This window comes from Ciconia boyciana, chromosome 2 (genome assembly GCF_034638445.1).
Source record: "Ciconia boyciana chromosome 2, ASM3463844v1, whole genome shotgun sequence".
NCBI classification, from domain to species: domain Eukaryota; kingdom Metazoa; phylum Chordata; class Aves; order Ciconiiformes; family Ciconiidae; genus Ciconia; species Ciconia boyciana.
Window position 1 is genome coordinate 132,258,239 of NC_132935.1, and position 18,399 is coordinate 132,276,637.

An 18,399-nucleotide genomic window follows, 5' to 3' on the forward strand; every position below is an offset into this window, starting at 1 on the left:
GTTCTCTTGGGACAACGTTGCCAGTGCTGTGATGGAACAGACATTTTACAACCCTGGTGTTGAATTGCAAAATAACTTGTCTAGAGTCCAGTTTTCCAGTATGAGTATTTACCATGTGCAATCATATTTCTCCTTATGCAGCTGATTTTAAGTATTAACATATGAGATCTAGGCAATCATTTCAAGAATTTAAGAATAACAAATGGAAGAAAAACACAATATGCTTTTTTATGGCAGTCTGGCTCACCAGCCTATCTAGCAACCAATTCAATGTGCGCTTTAAGGGCACATTTAGTGTGCAGCCTGTATCCCCTTCTGGGACAGAACACACAGGGGCAGTCCAGTGCTTTCACCGTGTGCAGCAAAGTAGCAGACGCCTTTTTAAAAAGTGCTGTTGGCAATTTGGCCTTAGGAATATAGATCTAACATAATCTTTGAAATTTCTAAAAACTTAACTGATGGGCAGGGTTTTAAAAGCATATTCCTAATTCAGTCTGAACACAAATTAACATGTTCAATTTAGAGCATAGACACTATGTACGTCAATAGATCTCATTGATGCGTAACATCTCTTATGACCTGATCAACCACTTCAATAGACAGCACTTGATTTCAATAGGCCAAATGTCTCTAGTTGTACAAAACTATAAACAAGCATTATATGGTCCAAAAGGACCATTTAAGCAGAAGAATCCTTCTGAGGACACTGATACAAAAGAAAGAAACAAGGTGTTTTTATCTACTAGTGATGGAACATTCTGGCTCTTATAAGTCCCTACTGTTATGGCTCTCAAATTTAGCTAATTAAGACATATTTCACCAGAAGAAAATATTTGTAAAGTCAGCGTGTCCCTAACAAGAAGCTATGTTGGTTAAAAAGGTTCACAAAAGAAATTCCCAACATTCTTCAAATATATTCAAATTATTTCCCTAATTAATATTAAGAATTGAAGCTTTTGAGACTGATGTCATAGGAAACAAAATCTTTTTGTTTTCTGATCATATAAAATGATGGCAGTTTTCTTTTCTGTACAGATTCTGAGCTCTCTATGTAAGCTTAATTTGAGAAAAATGAAAGTCATTTCAACCAAGGAGTTTATTCTATTTGCTTTAGCTACAATGGCCTTTCTAACATCCCATAGTATGTGCTTAGATGAACTGATGAAGTCCAGTCTGCAGAGCAGAGAAGACGGTGATGATAAATATTACGAGGTAAGATCTGTATTACTATGACATTATTTGGGGGAACTGTGGGTGAGATCCTGAGCACTTTGAATTTTTTGGCAAAGGCTCCCCTAACCTCATTGCACGGTATTCAGCATTACAGCACTAGCAGTATGAGAAAGGCTTGTTGAAAGAATTTTCAGGAAATTCATTTGCTTGGACACCTATACTGTGTAAATCAATTCATGTTTCAATTTTCTTGCAATACAGCCTTGCGATCAGGTTGAGACTTCTTCTGAAATGTTTCTTACTTACACAGTGGAGCCTCAATTAACATTCCTGTCAGGCGTTTTATGCACATAATATAACAGATACATTATTAATCCAAAATTAATAAAGGCATGCTTGTAATACTCAAAGAATAATGATAAACAGAGAACATTATAAATCTAATATAGTTAATGGTCTTAAAATTCTACTCTGGAAATTGACTATAAAAATATCGTTGCAGGGTTGCACATTTATTATGTCTCAATAGCTGCCAAATCAAATTTGCACAGTTCATCTGTATTATTTTTCTTGTCTGCCCTGCAAATACTCCCTGGGAAATGAGAGCCAACCTCTATTTTTGACTCATAATCACTGGTGTAATAAAGATCCTGCAAACCAAAATTCAACTTCAATTATGCTAGTGAAATCCTCTGGTCTTCATCTTGCTGTCTTTTATATACTTCAGATGGGGTGTGCAGGTGCAATCAGAGGGATAGTTTATTTAATATTTTAATGATGGAGTATGAACTAGAATGGTTCATTCCCCTTCTCTCCCAGTAGCTGAAGAAGCTCCTGGGGAAGTCACCAAATGGGGATAAGGAACTGAAATTAGGATTAATAGCATTTGTGTCTTTAATGGAATTTTAAATACATATTTGTACATATTTTTAATGGGTTGGAAACTTATTTTTGTTTCAAAAATAAGTGATTTTCAATATACCCAGGGAAGGAACACTGCTATATAGGAAAGGGTCATGTTGATATAGCTATTTTTCAGGCAACAGCTGCCCTTTACATCATGAGACAGGTAATATACTAGGCTCAGTTCTTCACTGTATGCCAGCATAGACACAGAAAGTAGATTTTGGGCTGGTTGCACAAAAATTAGGAGCCCAGGAGCTCCTAACGCATCTTGTGTACTAGCGGAGGACTAAAGCAACTTAAAGCTCAGGGCAATCTCTATGCTGCAAGGCCAGAACAGGCATGATGTGGACTTGACCCAAACACTTGCTGTTCATTTCCCTGGCTGTTAGCCCAGCAGGATATTGGGTCAAAAGCATCCACCCAGTGCTTAGGAAGAAATGAGCTACACCTTCAGGTAGCTTGGCCCATCCTCCTGTTCATTCTGACCAGCTGAGTAAGAGGCTGGGTCTGTGTCAAGTCACTAAATATAGTCAGCATCTTCCCCTCCAAACAGCTTCAGCTGGTGACACTAGCAAATATGGAACTGACAATGACTCCTGTCCACACTTAACTGATGGCACAGGTACCGACACCTATGCCCAGAAATATTTCTGATTGACACCATTTGAACAGCTGTGGATACTGATATGGAGATGTGCTCTTGTGGTCAGTGTACTGAAAAGGTAAGCAGGACAATGTCTGCATATGAAGCAATCCATATGAAGTAGCTCACACTACAATGGAGTTTAGCAAATAGAGCTAAAAAACATTGAATATCCAAAAAAGCATGTTACCCAGCAGTTTTCTAAGGAGATATGAAAATGAATGCTTTGTGTGATTGGTAGCTGGAGTAATGCCCTATAAAATGATAGCATCATTTTTCTAATTATTTTTCTTTAGATTAAAGATAATATCTTGGAAGAAAAGCAGAGAAGTCTCAATTTTGAAGAAATGAAAGACTGGGGATCAAAAAACATCATTAAAATGAACCCTCCTACAGTAAACAAGATGCCAAATTCAGCTGCTAATTTACCTCTTAGGTTTGGAAGAAATTATCTAGAAGAAAGAAGCATTAAACCAATTGCTAATTTGCCTCTGAGATTTGGGAGAGCTTTTGGAGAGAACATACCTCGGCGTGCTCCAAAGGTATCACACAGGCTTGGGAGATCTCCACTTGTTAAAAGTCCCAGTCAATCACTTCTAAATTTGCCACAGAGATTTGGGAAGCCACTGTCCGTCAATCTGTCTCAAGATGTTCAGGGATCTGAACCAGGTAATACTACACAAGTGTTCAAGCCATGTATTAAAATGCATATTAAATCAGGTTAGCCAGACTATACAACCAGATTTCCTCAAGGGATATTCCCTAAGCATTTCAATATGAGACCAATTTGCCAAAAGAAAGATCTGCAGTTCATCAAATCAAAAAGTCTCATCACAAGAACTACCACAGAATCTCTTTATGAAATCTTTTCTAATGAGAAGATGCCAAATAGCCAAAGCCGAAAATGTTCATATGACAAGATTAGGTTTGACAACACTTTTTTAGATCAGGTTTCATTTTGAAAAGTTTAAAGCTTTGGTGGAAAAGGTTCAGAATCATTAAAATATCCCATTTCAGCACTATAAAATGACCAAACAAAACTACCTGAAAATTACTCTTCCATTTTCTAAATTTATGCAAATTAGATTTAAAAAAAAAGACAAAATTCCAAGCTGAATTGCAACCTTTTGAAAATGCTGGATTTTTTCTCATCCGAACCTTTTTTTTTTTTCAGATTGTCTTACTGAGGCAATGTTTGAGATTTTGATTTTTTCATTCCAAGTTAAGATGGAAATTTTTTTTTCACATCTCAGAAATTTTTTTAGAATAGGAAAAATATTTCCTGCCCATTGCTAAGAAAAATTTAAACCAGCTCTTCAATAACAGTCCTTCTTATCATATCTGCTGCTTTATCTGAACTGTCCATTTGTTTTGGAACCAAGTTTCAGTTGGCTACCCCTGACTTGCATCTGACACATGCATAAAGTAGAAGTTCAGGCCAGGAAAGATAACTGATATATCAGAAGCCAAGATTCTTTCTCATTTAATTTGATTCCTTTCATTCCTTTCTCACTGTCTCACCTGATTATAACAGATTATGTTTTATTTTTCTTATATTTTTAGGGATGTGAATTCTAACAGCTACATTAATACTGGAATGAAATCATGAAGACAGAAACTGAAAGACTTGGAAAAGCTGCAATGTGTTTTCAAAACTAAAGGTCATGAAAAGAAAACATATGAGAACCAAAATGAAAACCTGTCTTCATGTTATGAATAATGTATTTATTCTGTACAAACCCTTGATGGATAAGGCAATGATAATTGTAGTGATCATTGTAGTACTTTACTTCAGTGGCAGTGTAGTACAGATTCTATTTACTTCTGTGCGACTTGTCCTGTTGGTTGTAAAACCTAATTTCAGAACAACGGCTGTATAATTGAAAGCATTTTAAGCAAAATTAGAAGCATAGTATGAATAAAGAAGCATGGTACAAATAAAAAGAAGCCTGCAATGTGAATAAGAAACAGAAGCAGGACCAAAACCACTGGTATCCTTTGTGTCATATGCAGCTAAAGAAAATCAAGTAAAATGTAGAGAAAGCACTTTTCCTGTTGTTTATGAGTCATGTTAGATATAAATCTGAAAGGCGACTTGTCAAGAATTTGCCACAAATAAAACCTAGCTTCTTGGACCCCCACAGAGGAATAACATGTAACCAAAGTCATATTGTAATGCAATTATCTTGGATTTTATATCTCAGATAATGCCCTCCCTAATATCCTACAAGATCTGCCCTGTGGGTGTCCCGATTCCTCTGTTAACGTGAATGACACTACAGCTACCAGATACACACGTGGAAGGGGCTACTCCATTATAAGCCCATATTTCCATTTCATATTTCTTAGGACAACCATTCCCTTCTAAGTGGAATATTGTGTGTTTAGGCTTCCTCCAAAACTGAGTTTTCAGTAAGCTTTGAAGAGAAGCTGAATTCACACCTGTTACAGGGAAGCCAAACCTGGTAGACTACAGGATCTAAGGGATTCTTTCTTCTGGCCCTCAGATGCTGCATTACCTTGACACCAGGTCTGGCCAATGGTGGGGCTAGGCATCCCAAAAAAACCCACACCACACGTACAGTCACACACTATACAGCCACTGCTGACTACCAACAGACAAGAGAGCAGCCTCCACTTTACAGTCTCCACGTACACACCAACAAGACTCACATAAACATACAAATGGGCTGATCCTCTTCTCACTCACTGGCTAATCAGACTGAAAGCTTGCTAGCATATCTCCCATCCAAACACACGCAAACAGGTCCCTCCAGTAGCTGTTCCAGACCAGTGGTCTCTCCAGCAGGTGTCTCTCAGACCCTTGGTCCCTCCACTGTCCCGACCTATGGTCTCCCTGGTAGCTGGCTCCTGCACCTCTTCTGCTAACCAGTTAGTCCAGCTTTAAATTCATATTAGAATCACACACACAGATGGGTCCCTTCATCAGCAGCTGTTAGATGCTCGGTCTGTTCGATAGTTGGTATCCAGACAATCAGTCTCTCCAGTTGCTAGCCCTCAGACCTGCAGGTCCCTTTGACCCTTGGTCTCTATCTCCAGTTGCTGGCACTCAGACCACTCACTCTACTCACCAGCTAGCCTGGCTTGAAATTTGCTAGCTGATCATACACACACATAATACACAGAACAGAGAGCACACTCACACAGGAAAACATGCAAATATTGAGTTTAACAAGGGGACAGGACACAGGGCATAGCCTGACAAAAAATACCGACAGCAGCTTGACTGCATGCAGCTGACCTCTTATTCCCCCTGTTCTCCATTTTCCCATGCTTGTTCTTCCCCCATGTATCTTGATACCTCCCTTTGACTGTCTTTGGCTCTCCCCTAAACATCCCAAAGTAAGCTTAGCACTTTCTCACATCCCTTAAAACATCCCATAATAAGTTTTATGTGATCCTGCAAGCCCTCTCAAATATTCCATTGTGAGTTTGCTCTTTCCCATGAGATCCACAATAACCAGTTACAGGGCTCTGGCTGAACCTCCTCAAGGCGCTGAGTGGTTCCTTTAAGGTCCTGTCAATCAGTGATCTACAAGTTCTGCTCTTTGTTACTGTCTTGTTATCTCCTCTTCCTTGGGGTCTGGGTATCTGAGAGTTTAATTTATTACTTCTCCAGTCTCTTGTCTTAGTCTTTTATGCTGAATAACCAGTAACCTGATATCCTTACATTCCATATATCTTTAGAGGAACCTGGAAAAAACCCTGATCAAACTGATCCTTTTTATCGGATAAATTAATAGTTGGGACAGAGCCTGGGTTGCTGTTCCTCTACAAAGTTAATGTGGCTACTTGAAACACAACACTATTCAACCTGTAGCTGGTGAATTTAATTAAATCCAAAGTAGTGAGACCACAGTCCTGAGAATATCTAGTCTCTCTACTCACTTAGACTTGAAATATCAAAGAGATAGGGACATCTAAACAGATTATAAACAAAAAGATTGTACCTTTTGAAAGTAAGAGTCCCAAACCAATCTTTGGGCTTCTCTCCGAGGCTCAGAAAACACTTTACCTAACAAGTGCTGGTGAAACACCAGTTTTGCAGCATAACAGTTGGGTACTGCAGTGAAGTCCATGATGAAGGACACTGGTCAACAAATTGTCTATGTGGGGGAAAGTCCAGGACCCAAGGTATGAAGTAGAAGTCTTGCCATTGCCTGCCACCAGAACAGGATGTTATACTTCCTGTAGTCAGGAAAACTGTGGGATTTTTTAGTGATTTACAATCAAATGAACAGCAGAAGGAAATGCCCTGAACTTTGAGTTGTGTACTGGTCCTGCAAACCTCACTGCACATCATGTGAACCAAGAGCAACCAAGATTTGTGAGAATCCCTGAGCAGCAATAGGAGCTGCTTTTTTTAAGGCACATATCACCTAGCAACAGGGAAAGGGTACACATCAATTGGCATTAATGATGGCTGCTATGGGAGGAAAGCAGAAGCTCAAACATTGGCCCAGCAGCAAGTACAATTAGGCTGCCCTCTTATTGCAAGCTCCACAGCACAGATACAGGAGATGGCTGTTGATTTATTTTCCCTCAGCAGAGGAAGAGCTAGGTGAAAAGTACATAAAGGAGGAATTATGCTATACTGTGCAAAATTTCTGTTTGGTTTGAAAGCATGTGAGCCAAGAAAACAATCACTGGATAGTGCAATGGGAAGAGAAGGGGTACAACAGGCAACATACATTGCTATAGCTATTACTCACCAGATTATTTATTATCCATATACAGGTATTATTCATGAATAGGGAAAAAGCAAGGAAAGGACTCAAGTAAATCAAGTGACAGACTATCGAGGCTTACTGGCATGAATTCTAGTAGGGTTCAGGAGCTCCCAGCTTTTCCTGCCATACACGTAATATTTATGTCTGTTATTAAAGCTTCCATGCAAAAACACCACCAGGCTTATTTTAGATTCTGACTTAAGCTTATAGAGAGGACAGCTGACAATCTACTGATTAATTTATAAGTCCGAGGGCTCACCATGTTGTTGATTTCAAGATATCATTTAGACAGATTTAGTGGAATGTAAAGATACACTGTTGTTTTACCCTCAGAAGGAGCCAAAGACTTGGGCATCTGGCATTTGAAATCTTTCAGTCTTAGATTCACTTCAACTGCTTTTGCAGATGCCTTTTGCATTTTCTTCAAAAAATGACAACTGGGCTAGCTTTGGCCATCACAGACCACTGGAAATTTCAAAACACTAAAAAAGACATTTCAAAAATTTCCCTCTCTTGAAGAGTATCCATTTGAAGGAATTGGAAATGTTCTCATTAGTGACAGTCACTAAAGTACATCTAGCACAGATGCATGGACACCCATAGATATCCAATTCGCACTTGTGCTGCTCTCCTGATGACATAAGGTGTAGAAGGGCCTCAGCTAGTGCCACTCAGATCTTTTGTAGCACAGAATATGGATGAGAAAAATCTGTGCTATTAGGACAGGAAAAAGAGGCTTAAGGTATCCTTATGTGTGTTTTATCTCAAAGAACGATGGACAATGTAAAATACATTTTTTCTTCTTTTCATACCTATGCACATGGATCCTATGAAGTGATTAGCCAGAAGTTCGGTCCTATGGCCTTACCTTGAACCATATCCAATTAAAATTTTGGTGAAAATCAGCAAAAATAAGTTTCTCTTCCCAATTATCCACTTAGAGCCCTAGAGTTAACTGGTAGAAAAAATAGTCTAGGTGGGCTTTCAGAAAACTCAGATATATTTGTAGGCTACCATTGTACTTGTACTATAAGAGAAGTACATGGTTTCAATAGTTTTCTAAAACCAGAGGTATTAAATGCTATTCAAGTTCATTCCATCCCTTTATGACCATCCTCCAACTTGCTGATAGTGCTGATAGTGCGCTAAAAGGAAAAACAGAAGGTTGTTTCTAATGTTTGCAAGTCTTAAAAAAGGAGTCAGGTGATTAAGACAGACATAGGTCAGAAAAACCTTGCACAGGAAAATTCATTTTGCTACATCCCAGATTTTCAGAGGCACCCAAGTACTGCTTTGTCTCACACAGCAGCACCTCAGCAGATAATTATTTCTTTTAAGGCCCTACTTGCAACAGCAGGTTGGACCAGATGATCTCCAGAGGACCCTTCCAACGCAGACTTTTTTGGGATTCTACGATACTTCAAGCTTGGGAGATGCAAAGCTAAGACAAAACTGTTACTTCACAAAGGAATCTTTATTTCTATTTCCTTATATATCTTTATAACTTTGACCCCAAGTCCCTCACCAAGTGTAGGTCACTTGGCACAGCAGAACGTTTCCTAGTCAACAGCAGTAATGGTGCAGGTAAGTAGGAGCCTTTAACTGTTCCCATCTTCTGGACCTTGCTGACCACTTAGCTCTTTCCCCCTATTTTGTCATATTTAGGACACTTTTTCTGGTTTTGAAGCTTTTGTACTTAATATATTTATCTCATCTCTGATGCTCATAACAATCGACTTCTACCACACTTATCAATTACCATGTTCATTGTCCTTAGTATGACATCCAGCTACTTTGACTCTTGCAATACATTGAAAATTATAGGCACAAGCCAGAAAACAAATAGAAGTCAGTTTATGGTTCAGCAAACAGAGTTGAAAGCAAAGCATGGATCAGAAACTTCCCTCTTTCACTTCTCTCAGAATTCCAGCAATTCAGAAGGACTCAGAGGGATGATCTTACATATATAGCTAGAGGCAGCCAACAACCAAATAAGGAATATTTTCAATCCTTTCAATTACAGCTTCACATTCTACCTATTGCAAAACATTTATTCTCCTTTCTCCTCACATATATTTGATACCTCAGCCACAATGAAAGAAATGGTTACATGTTAGAAACAGGAGCTAAACTCCACATGCTGCATACCATAGCACAGATATGCACAATGCAATACATATATTGTAGGGCACATTAAGTCATCGTATCTGCCTTTGCAAATACCACATTTGTGCATATACCAGTAACAAGTAATAGATGAGCAGTGGTTCAAAAACAGAGGCAACTATTAGGCATATCCTAACTCAAAACTCTGCTTGGGTTTTGACCCTTAGTTCCTAAAGCCACCCTGCCTCACATCAAAGAAAACATATTAAATTACTTTGCATCACTGAGATTCAAAGTATACAATAGGTCATCTTATATCTCTGAGGAGCTTTATACTAAATTTTTCCATTGAAAACAAATAGATTTACAATTTGTGGAGATGCTAAACAGAGCCAGTAAGGTCTGATGAGCTCCATGTGCTTTTCATTCCCAGCAGGGCTTAGCTGGCCCATTTGCATGAATTAGTGAAGGAGAAAAGAGAGGAACTTTTTAAAATCAGCTGCTTCTCTTAGCTGCTCAACTCTGTGAGTACATAAAATACATCTGCATCCTGGGGTAATAAAAGTGTTTAGAATTAACTATATTGTATGACCAATATGGAGAATTTTATTTGTAAAGGAATGGAGACAAACTTCCTTTTAACCCTGCTGTTGAAGAGAGAGGCTCAAGGAAAAAATAAAAGCATATGTTGGGTGCTGAGCTTGTCTTTGAGTGTGGTTACCTTTTTGACTAAGTACCTACTTGCCCTTAGAGAACATAATAAATTCTGAGAGCTGCAAGTTTGCCTCTCCCTCAAGAGGCATTTCACATGAAATGGTACAGCCTAATTCAGCAGCTGATTTCTTTTGGCACCTATGAAAGAAAAGTCAGAAGTTTAATTTAGATGCCTGTGAAGAAATTAAATACCAGTGAAGGTACACTGTGGTGCCTATGGTGTAGTTATACTGGGATCACATATGGCTTATGAAGTCTTGAAAGAAGGAAGTGTGAATGCAGGTGATTCTGAATTGCTCTTGAACTAGAAGTGTCAGTCTTGTGTGGAAAGAGCAGGGGAGGGGAAAAGAGCAGATGGTCGTCAGAAGGTACTTCCCGTGCCGGCTCGGCTCAGCATACCACCGTATGCTTCTCGAAGTTCCATATTTCAAGACATTCCCTAACAGATGTATTCCTGCACGTATTTATACTGCATATGAATTTTTGAATCCCCAGGGGTGGTCTGGAGGATTGCAGAGCGCACCCCCATCTCAAATTTATAACTAGTGATAAATTCTTTTTGGGTCTCAGAAATTTCCCTCTTGTGCTAAGTGCAGATGGTGCACAGTTTGGCACTGGTACACAGCAGCGCAGGCTGTGCCTGTGCAGTGGTGATTTTCCTAGTTACCCCAGAAATCACAGAGATGAGGATACAGTAACTTGGGCTGACTGTGAAAAGGGGCACATAGGAGAAAGTTTGCAGGTAATGTATAAAGTAAAGGCTTTTTTTCCCCCCTGTTTTCCAACATGTAACAGCAAAATACTCTCATCTGGTTAGTATTATCTTGACAGTGAATAATCTATTCTCGTTTTGTATAATACTGTTCTTTTAAATCACTATTGCATTATATGGTCTCACATGTCTGCCACAAAATTTCTTGTTCAGATCCTCACCAGCTAACAAGCACTAGAAACACCACTGTGCATGCATGTATGTCTATTCTGCCTCTGTATACTTGATTGTCAGAAAAGGTGATAAGCAGCAGCTCACTTTGGCCTTAACTGAAGCTATACAACCCTCTATAAGCCTGTATTTGATAGCATTATTCATACAAGGGATACATGGTAATCTTTAAACTCTATAGGATGTTTGAAAAGTATAAATTGTCATTCTGGTCTGATCCTGCCCTCAGTCCCGGATAAATCTAAAGTAACTCCACTGGAATCAATGTATTTATTGATTGATTGACATGACATGGAAACTGAGTGCAATTTAACTTATAAATAAGTTAGAGAATCACTGAAGGCATGAAGAAGCTGCTGCATGCAATTCTGCAACATTTTTCATGTGAACAGGCCAAAAGTGAGGCAAAGGCCCTTGAACTAAAATTACCTCAGTGGCTAGAAAAGAAATGATCCTTACTTGTTTCTTCTAACATGCAAGTCCCATCTTCACATTCCGGGTTATGAGATAAAACTAAGAAAATTGTATGCATTTAATTTGACAATCTAAACAGTCAACTGCTGTACTCAAATGAAAGATACACATAAGTACATTGTATGCAGAAAAACTGGCTCGGAGATAGAATTTTTTATGTTTGTTCTCTAAAGTAAAAGCAAGATATTTAGGATTATCGAAATGCAATGCAAGTCCTTGAAATTCCCGTCGTTGCAAAACTGGCCTGTGGCCACGAGAGGGCAGAAAGAACATTCCTCGTAGAGCTTCATTTTGGGGAGAATCATGTATTCCCTTACAGAACCTGGGCTGTTCTGTAGAGGAATTAGAGGCTGCTGGAGGAGTTAGGAAAATGCAGACTACACAGTTAGCTTTACAAAAGGTATTTCATGAACCTTCAACGTTAACAAAGTCTGGTCATATTCAACTTTCCATTTTTAAATAACTATTCCTAGAACAACTACATTTAAAAAAAAAATCACAGTGGCATTTGGCATAAAGCCTGAAAAGAGCATTTCTTGAAGTGCGTATGAAGCTGTGTATCAATGCTTTCTAACTTTTACCTTTTACCACCAGCTTAAGGATAAGAATATGTAACATTTCTCACTTAAATAAACAGTATGTTTTGGCTCTTTTTGGATCCAAATGCACGTGTAGTTCTCACAACATCAAAACCAGTGCGAAGTCCAGAGAATGACATCTCAGTCCACTGAAATGCTCACACCCCTTTATTTTCTCGACCACAGTTAGGGGAAAAATATGAATTAGAGAACTTTCCTCCCTATTTAGCTGAGCTGGCCTCACCTTTTCTCAGCCCACCGCCTGTAGATAACAGAAACACTGATTTAGTCAGTTAGAAATGATCTTTCTATTTTCTGTTTCCACTGGCTACGTCACATTACAACACCTGAAGCATATTCATTTTCAGCATGGAGGGGGTACTGGTTTAACAACTGCCTCTTCAAATCCTCATCTTTTCTGCATTAGTCAACAGCAAGGTTAAACGAGCTCTGACCTGAGATCATACACCTACCAGAGCCAAACACAAATTACTATTTTATCTGTCTGTCAGAGCCATCAAGCGACTTTATTCCCTGGGAGATGAATATTTTGCTTAAGAAGGCAGATTATGCTTCCAATTCAAGAGGTGCCTTGTTGCAAGACTCCTTCCTCTCTTTGCCCCAGAAAAAGGGATAGTTTTCTTTATGCCACTTTCCACATAACTGCCACAGCATGGGGACACCTTCAGCAGCCCTTGATTGCGGGATTGTAGGAGCAAGCAGTCAACAGGGCACTGCGGTAAGAGAGGAAAACTGTGGGCAAGATCTCAAGAAAAGCCATAGAGAGGTAGAAATGGAAGGACTACATGGGGAACTCAGTGCAGAACATCTTTAATATGCTTGAGTAGATAGCTTAGTAAAGTTGTCAGGCTTGTAATTCTCATTTTTAGAATTGTGTTGAGGTCACCTTTTCTTAGGTTTCCTGAATAGCCTTAAATGATCATGCTTCTTAATGGCACCTCATTTCTGCTTTTGCCTTCTGACTTCCACAGCATTTTAGAAGTAGAACTGGTTGTGAAAAGCTTATTCTCTATATTCTTCATGACACAAGACAGGACCAAAAGCACAAGAGTGTTTGAAAAGCCTTTAAAACACACATACACAAGTCTATGGGCCCTGATGGCATGAGTGCTGAGGGAGCTGGCTGATAACATCGCAAGGCCACTCTAAATCCTGAACAATCATGGCAACTGCGAGAGGTGTCTGAGGACTGGAAGAGAGAAAATGCCATGTGTATCTTCAAAAAGGGCAGGAAGGAGGCTACGGGCTGGTCAGCCTCACCTCCATCCCTGGGAAGGTGATGGAACAATTCATCCTGGAAACCACTTCCAGGCACAGGAAGGACAAGAAGGTGATTGGGAGTAGTTAGCGTGGATTCACCAAGGGGAATTCATGCTTGACCAACCTGATGACGTTCTACAATGAAATGACTGACTTGGTAGACAAGGGAGAGCAATGGATATTGTCTACTTTGGCTTCAGTAAGGCTTTTGACACTGTTCGCCATAAAATCCTCATAGAGAAGCTGATGAATTATGGTCTGAATGAGGAAACTGAAAACTGGCTGAATGGCTGGGCCCAGGGGCTGATGATCAGTGGTACAAAGTCTAGTTGGAGGCCAGTAACGTGCAATGTACCCCAGGGGTCGATACTGGGGCCAGTCCTGTTCAATGTCTTCATTAATGATCTGGATGATGGGGCAGAGTGCATCCTCAGCAAGTTTTGCTGATGATGCAAAATCAGGAGGAGTGGCTGATACACCAGAGGGTCATGATGCCATCCAAAGGGACCTCAACAGGCTGGAGAAATGGATTGGCAGGAACCTCATGCAGTTCAACAAAGGTAAGTACGAAGCCTTACATATGGGGAGGAACAACCCCAGGCACCAGTACATGCTGGGGGCTGACTGACTGGAAAGCAGCTTTGCAGAAAAGGACCTGGGGGTCCTCGTGGAAACCAAGTTGGATGTGAGCCAACAACATACCCTCACTGCAAAGAAGGCCAATGGTATCCTGGACTGCATGAGGAGGCGTGTGCCAGCAGGTTGAGGGAAGTGATCCTTCCCCTCTACTCAGCACTGGTGAGGCCACACCTGGAGTACTGTGTCCAGTTCCAGGCTCCCCAGTACAAGGGAGAGGTGGACATACTGGAGAGAGTCCAGTGAAAGGCCACTAAGACGATGAAGGTTCTGGAACATCTCTCCTATGATGAAAGGCTGAGAGAGCTGGGACTGTTCAGCCTAGAGAAGAAAAGGCTCAGAGAGGATCTCATCAATATGTACAAATATCTGCAGGGAGGGTTCAAAGAAGATGGATCCGGGCTCTTTTGAGTGGTGCCCAGTGACAGGACTAGAGGCAATGGTCACCAACTGAAACACAGGAGGGTCCACCTGAACATAGAGAAACACTTTTGACTGTGAGGGTGACTTAGCATTGGCACAGGTTGCCCAAGACAGCCTGTGAAGTCTCCCTCCTTGGAAACATGGTCCTAGGCAGCCCGCTTTAGGTGTCCCTGCCTGAGCAGGGGTTGGACCAGATGACCTCCAGAGATCCCTTCCAACCTCAACCATTCTGTGATTACATGATTTTGTGATATCCATCTTTCCCTGTCCCTTGTCACATCAGCACAGAACAGCCACTGTAGCCTGGTAAGGGAGCTATACAGAGAGGTATCAGGGACCTTAGTCCTCCCAATTAGTTGTTTCCCAAAGAAACTCACTAACCCAGTGATACAGGTTGCAGAGATACATCCAGCTTAGGTACTGATAGATTTACATGTGGGGTGACCTCTTCTGTGTAAAGATTTAGAGGGTAGAAATAATGTCTTAAGCCTTTTTCCTCCAGTCAGCACACCCTCTATAATAACAACTAAGGCAGGTTATTCCCACAGTATGTTAAAACCACAACTCTAAATATTCCATAGTATTTTTTTGGAAGGAAATAACAGAGTTTTTCAACAGCGGAGTAATTAATGAAATGAAGGAAAAGATTCTGCTGAGCCTTTCCATACATTCAGCTCTAGACTAAGATAAAGCATGAAAAAGAAACACTGAAAATATATTTTTTTTTCAGAATATCTTAAACTTCTGAACTCTAGGAATTACTGATACAGTTATATCACTTCTACATGGCACAAACATTAAAGTGTAGTTCACTTTAATGTGATGGCCAAGCCATCCATGTTAAAAACAAACTAGTGGTCCAAAATCATAATAAACCTATTACTGGCTCCACTGGATAATAATAACATGACAGTGCATTTAATAGGTATTCAGAAAAGCTATTTATGTATTATCACTTGCCAAAATACTTGCTTCCAGCTTCTTTCACACTGCTTTTCCAAGAAAAGTAGGACCTCCAGCTAATTTTGCCCTGTCTGGTGAAAGAAACAACAGAACAAAAACACTCTTTTCAAACACATCCATTTATTTTGATACCAATTCAACTCAAACAAAAACCACATTGAGAGAAAAGAAAAGGTCAGCAGAAGGAAGTAAAACAGATCAAAATCTATCACCATGTCTGTCAAACACAGGAAGGCAGAAACATCCAGCAAGCCAACTAACCAGAATCCAAGCTCCACCAGTGGCCAGGTCCAACTGTCTCGAAGAATGGGGTGAAAATCCCACACAAGACCTAAGCAAACAATATTGATATCTCCGAGAATGGGAATAAGAAGTGGCAATTCACAGAAGTCCTGCTGCTGTGCTGCCTGCCTTATTTGAAATGTTCTAGGCTCAGCCAATTTGTCAAGAATTGAACTCACACCCACACAACTTCACTCAATTCTTCCCAATCGAATTTTCTGTAACGAACTGGCTTTTGGCTTGGCTTGTGGCTATATTTACTGCTTTATTCAGGAGAGGTAAAACAGCCCATTACCTACTTGTGTCTTGGATCCCAGCTCCCAAGTGTGTTCTAACATCCTCCCCCCTGACGCACTAGGTAACCATCTGCTGACATCACCAGCTGCCTCATTCTGTGTATCACCCCAAAAGATCCCCAACACCCTCTCGCTGTGATGTCAAGTACTACCAGAACACAGGCCAAAGCACACTCACAGTGCACTGCACTGAATGAGAAGGCAGGCTTAGTTCACAGATCTGCTCTACGCAGTTCCCTGTGTCTTCTGAAGACAGACGGACAATAAAGCTTGGGAGGAGAGGGGCTACTCCCCAGATATTGTCTCCTGCTTTGGAATAAAGGGTTTTGTAACACAAAGGGTTTCTTTGGGGTTTCGTAAACACGTATTTGAAAGGCTGTTACATTTAGAAATGAAGTTTTACTTAGGTATAATTCCTCAGGACATAAATGTATCATTTTCCTGTACCTTCCCGCCTCCCCCCACGAGAAGCTTTTCCTCATGAAAAGGCATATAGTGAGATAATTCATTCTCTTAGCTGAGGATTTCTGAAAGCTCTGGGGCTGAAATGTGAACAATCGTGTTACCTGCTTTGGAGAGACATCATCCTGGAAACTAGTCATTTCCTTTGTGGGTGATTTCCCCTGGATCAATAAGGACTTGGGACTTCGGTCCTGCCAGCACCTGGCTCCACCTGACTTCATAATCTTTCTCCTTCTGTTATCCTCCCCTATCTATTGCCAGCCCTCTAGCCTGAGTGGCCTCACTGAGCTATAACCCCCTTGGCTTCTTCTGCCAAGCAATTGGGCCAGTTTCCCAGTGAACAGAACTGGACAGACAGTGGGTGTCCTTCTGCATGCGTTGGACTGTGTCCAGAGAGCATTGTTCATAGGGATGCCTTGACTTTTGGTCTGGATCCTGCTGCTAAAGGTAGGTGTCAAGGGCTGGGAACTTGAGGTTCCCAAGCCAGCCACCTGGAAACGCTGTGCAATGAACTATGTTTCTGGAGCTGAAGGCAGGTTTTATGATTTGTGTGGTGGCTTTGGACTAGTGCAGCTGCAGGGACATGGGATGTATATGTTCAGAACCCTTTTGATGAGGGGGTATGGACTGCTACCTATCAGTGGGGCTGGTGTTGGTATGATGCGTAAGACTGCAGATGGGTGTAAGTCTGTATGTACATTGTGGATTTGGAGCTGAATCCAGTCAGATCACGATCTGGTGCTATGGACAATGGTGGAAATGCCAGGAGACTGATGAAGTAAAATCGGTGGCATAGATCCCTGCCTCAGCGCACAGTTGCTGTTGTGGAGCTGCAAAGAGAAGCTGTGAACTGTGACACCGCCCTATATGTGCAACAGGCAGTGGCAAAAAAAGCTACTAGTCATAGGCCCCAGCTGTAATTGTGGCAGCCAGAAATACATTTCCCAGAAAGGTTAATCAAGCTGGATAGAGAGGAAATTCTGCTAGGGTCTGAACAGTGTGGACTCAGAACTGCATTACATTACAGAACCACAGCAGTCCTGCTGGAAGAAAAGTCTGGCTTCTGTTTCTTGCCCACTTGCAGATTGTGAATCACAACTCACTCTGAACATTTTTCTCTTTGCAAGGCAGTAGTACTTGAATCTGAGTCATCAGTATAAGACTCCCAGAGTGCTCATGTAGGTACCATAGCAGATCACCTAACACTCTAGAAACTGCCAGCATTACAGAATTCATTTGAATTTTTTCACTTGAACATGCTACATCAGCTTCTTTTCTTACAATACATATGGCCCAAACCCCCAGACATCATAGAAGAATAACATATTTCAAATATTTTCAAATTAGTTTCCTATTTTAATAAGGCAAAGCAAAATCTTTTGCATTTCACTGACATATGCCTGAGAAGAAGAGGGCTTGATCAAAACACCCTTTTTGTCAAAGCTTTGGCAAAGTCAGGATAGCAAACATGTACCAGTGAGATGAATGTATGTTGCTCCTTTCTCCTTGAGACTCTCCTCAGACTCCTCTTGCCATTATAAGATCCATATCCAAAAGCTAGCAGACCATTAAGTGCAGAGTAATGCAGAAGGGGCTTAAAGGTACAACTGAAAATGTAAGGAGGTAAACCAAAGGCCTCTCAGCCTTCTCCATGTGATGAGCTATTGGTTTTCAGTCAAAAGGAGCCTTGTCACAGCTTGTGGAGAGCCGAGTGAATTCAGTGCTTCCCTTTTGTCCTGGTTTCGGCTGGGATAGAGTTAATTTTCTT

At 40.7% G+C, this 18,399-nt stretch overlaps 1 protein-coding gene and 1 long non-coding RNA gene across 2 annotated transcripts in view; one reads left to right on the plus strand and one right to left on the minus strand.

Annotated features, from left to right (window-relative positions):
* The window catches only part of LOC140648311 (uncharacterized), an 80,101-nt gene that overhangs the window by 26,769 nt on the left and 34,933 nt on the right, over positions 1-18,399 (minus strand). The gene's annotated exons all lie outside the window — the stretch shown is intronic.
* NPVF (neuropeptide VF precursor) lies at positions 1,072-4,293 on the plus strand. Its single transcript, XM_072855037.1, has 3 exons — positions 1,072-1,212; positions 3,019-3,391; positions 4,286-4,293. Exons 1-3 carry the CDS (start codon positions 1,072-1,074, stop codon positions 4,291-4,293), a joined length of 522 nt encoding a protein of 173 aa, XP_072711138.1.